The sequence below is a fragment of the Mus caroli genome, chromosome 14, assembly GCF_900094665.2.
Source record: "Mus caroli chromosome 14, CAROLI_EIJ_v1.1, whole genome shotgun sequence".
NCBI lineage: Eukaryota > Metazoa > Chordata > Mammalia > Rodentia > Muridae > Mus > Mus caroli.
Genome location: NC_034583.1, coordinates 23275776 through 23279682, shown reverse-complemented (window position 1 = coordinate 23279682; position 3907 = coordinate 23275776). Strand labels below are relative to the sequence as shown.

The window sequence follows — 3907 nt, the reverse complement described above, 5'->3', positions numbered from 1 at the left end:
CTCGAACTCAGAAATCCGCCTGCCTCTGCCTCCCAAGTGCTGAAATTAAAGGTGTGCACCACCACTGCCTGGTTATGAATCTAACTTTTAACACACAAAAATCAACACACAAAAGAAATTGCCCATCTCTATACTGAACAATCTGAAAAGTTAACTAAAAAAAGAAAGTTCTGATTATAATTACACCCAAAATAATAAAATACCTACAAGATAAGACTTGGATATCAAAGTCCAAGAAATATTACTGAAAGAAAGCAAAGATAAAGAAATGAGAAAAAATACTTTCTGTTCATAGATTTATTAATATTCTAACAAAACAGGAAGTAATATTCAGATTCAGTAAATATCTATCAAAATCCAATGACCTTTTTCACTGAGACAGAAAACCTTATCCTAGAATTAATAAGGAATCTTGAGATCACAAAACAATCTTGAAGAATAATGTCTGAGGAGGACCCATATTCCTAACGTCAAAACTCACTATAAAGCTAAAATCATTAAAGCAACATGTCACTGAAACTAAGACAGACATACTGACCAATGGAACAGAATAGAAAGTCAAAACACACCTCCCATAATGACCAAACGATGACTGGCGGGGATAATGACCATTTGTGTTGTCTATTTGCTTGACTATAACTGAATACCAGGGTCTGTGTTTTGGTTTTGGTTTTTTGTTTGCTTGTTTGTTTGTTTTATTGAGACAGGCTTTCTCTATATAACCTTGGCTGTCCTGGAATCTGTATGTACTCCAGGCTGGCTTTGAATCTAAGCCTCCCCAGTGCTAGGATTAAAGACATGCACCACCATGCTCAGGAAGCCCTGTAATTTATACCATTTCAGTTAAACCTCAGTCAGCTCACAATTCTGGAAGCGTTGAAACCTGAGGTAAGGGGCAGAAGTTGACCATTCCCTTATAGACTCATTGAAGTGTCCCAAGGTTTTACAGAGAAAGGAAAATATCCACAAAATAGTCAAGCTGGCTTTTAGGACAGGCCAGTTCTAAAAACTGCGCAGCCAATAATTGTCTCTTAAAGGTCAAGTTTCACACCAAGACTTGTTTCAAAGTCTAATGCCTCATGGGCATTTTGGAAGAGACATTAAAAACAAACAAACAGCCGGGCACGGTGGCGCACATCTTTAATCCCAGCACTCAGGAGGCAGAAGCAGGCAGATTTCTGAGTTCGAGGCCAGCCTGGTCTACAAAGTGAGTTCCAGGACAGCCAGGGCTACACAGAAAAACCCTATCTCGAAAAACCAAAAAAAAAAAAAAAAACAAAAAACCCCAAAACAAAAACCAAACAAAAACCCAGCAATATCCACTGTAGTCTTTTCAAAAAACTGTGCTGAGAAAACTGCATTTATATACAAAAAAATTAAATTAGGCCACACCTAACAAACATCACAGTTTTAAAAAGTTAGTTACAACTGGATCAAAGCCTTACGTAAATGTAAGAGTTACCACCCTGAAACTCTTCAAGAGAACAGGGACTCAGGGACTCTACTTTAATCCTAGTAGAGATGAAGAGTCAGGCCATCTCTGAATTCGAGGCCAGCCAGGTCTACAGAGCAAGTTCTGGGACAGCCAGGGCTACATAGAGAAACTCTGTTTCAAAAACCGAACAAGTTAAAATACATGAAAATTAAAATTTTTGTTTATCAAAAGAGTTTATCAAGAGACCAAACAATGGAGAAAACATCTATCTGTAAAGACTGACAGCCTCCAAAGCACACCACCAAATCAGACCGCCCTGGCTGTCCTGGAACTCACTCTGTAGAAACAGGCTGGCCTCACAGGCAGAGACAGCTGCCTGCCTCTGCTCCCCAAGGGATCAAAGGTGAGCGCCACCACCTCCTCACTAATATGATTATATTTACTAATAAAAATGAAACCAATGATACAGGAAATAATGCTTGTTTGAGAACACATAGAACTGAAGATGCAGAATGATATCATTGCTGCAGAAAACTGTAGTGCCTCACAGGGTTAAACACAGCATCTTCACTTGACCTAGCTTGTACACACAAGCAGACAGCTAGGAAACACGGAAACCGACGCTCAAGCACTGGCTCCTAAATGTTCCCAGCGAGACCCACAGTGAGAAGAAGCCAAATGTCTTACCAATGGACAAATGGATAAACCAATGTGGTTCATGAGTCAGAACTAAGAATTGAGGCATTGGTATATGCTGCATGGATAAATCTTAAAAACACAGTAACTCAGACATAAAAGGCCACATGTTATATGACTCCATTTATAAGAAATACTCAAGAAAGAAAAACCCATAGAGACAGAAAACACATTGGTGCTTGTGTGTGGAAGGCGGAGCACATTATGAGGAGAGACGGCTTCTTGTGAAGGTTCCTTTGGGCTGATGGGAACACTTTGGAACTAGAAAAAAAGTGATAGCTGCATAGTGTGAGTGTGCTAACCACACACGACTGTCCATATTATGTGGGCTTATGTGGGGCTGCAGATATGGCCTAGCATTAAGAACGCTTGCTGTGCAATCAATTATGAAAACCGGGCTGGTGAGATGGCTCAGTGGGTAAAAGCACCCGACTGCTCTTCCAAAGGTCAGGAGTTCAAATCCCAGCAACCACATGGTGGCTCACAACCATCCGTAACAAGATCTGACTCCCTCTTCTGGAGTGTCTGAAGACAGCTACAGTGTACTTACATATAATAAATAAATAAATCTTTCAAAAAAAAATTATGAAAACCAAAGTCTGGATTCCAACACTCACATACCAAGCAGGCATCCAAAACATGGTTTTACTTCATTCAGCTCTGAAGACCCAATGCTCTCTTCTGGCCTCCACAAACACATACTCCCCCACACATATGGGAATATACTCATAGACACACACACACACACACATGAATAAAATACTTTTAAATAGTGGTTATGTAAATTTTATCTTTAAAAAAATCTAAAAAGTTATTGTACTGCCTTCAAGAACAGTTTGGCAGCCTACTGTAGATAAAGTGAGAGAGAGACTGACTGTCACCAGTACACACATCCTTTAAAACTGGAAGCAACTGCATAATGATCTCTAGAAAAGCACAGTCATTTGCACATAAAACCGTTCACTTGAATGAGCTGTTTCTCATACAGGTCCTGGAGTATTCCATAGGAAGCATACCATGACATGCAAAGCAGGGCCCTCAGAAGAGCGTGGCTGGTAGTGTATCACATCAGTATTTGATTCTTCCTTTCTGGAAACTACAGCAGCAACAGGCTTGGCTCTGGAGTCACAGTTTTTAACATTATTTTTGGAAGTTTTTCTTTATGGGAAAGAAAAGAAAGTACTATTATCAACACAGCAATGGCTGATGGTTTGAAGGAATGTGTGAAGTGTGTCTGTAATACACCCTCCCTTACTCAACTGCAGCATTACAGAGACTAGGCTTGTCCACACCTAGGGGCATTTTCTAAATCATCTGTCTTTAAGATAATCAAGATCATAAGAAACAAGAGAGCAGGCTGGAGAGATGGCCCAAGCAGTTAAGAGCACTGGCTGCTCTTCCGAAGGTCCTGTGTTCAAATCCCAGCAACCACATGGTGGTGGCTCACAACCATCCATAATGAGGTCAGATACCCTCTTCTGGAGTGTCTGAAGACAGCTACAGTGTACTTACATATAATAAATAAATCTTTTTTTCTAGAAAGAAAGAAGAAAGCAAGGAGGAAGGATTGTAGGAGCAAGAGGGATGGAAGACACCACAAGAACATGGCCCACAGAATCAACTAAGGAGGTGTCATAGGGGCTCACTGAGACTGAAGTGACAATCAGGGAGTCTACATGGGTCTGAACTATGTCCTGTGCATATATGGAAAGAAAGAAAGAAAGAAAGAAAGAAAGAAAGAAAGAAAGAAAGAAAGAAAGAAAGAAAGAAAGAAAG

The 3907-nt window shown here is 40.2% G+C and overlaps 1 protein-coding gene across 2 annotated transcripts in view; it reads right to left on the bottom strand.

Annotated features, from left to right (window-relative positions):
• Window positions 1–3907, bottom strand: part of Nek4 (NIMA related kinase 4) — a 37144-nt gene that overhangs the window by 22332 nt on the left and 10905 nt on the right. For both annotated transcript variants that reach the window (XM_021182149.2, XM_021182150.2), the window contains exon 6: window positions 3148–3289. In XM_021182149.2, the coding sequence (XP_021037808.1) occupies window positions 3148–3289 (142 nt within the window). The remainder of the gene's footprint in view (window positions 1–3147; window positions 3290–3907) is intronic.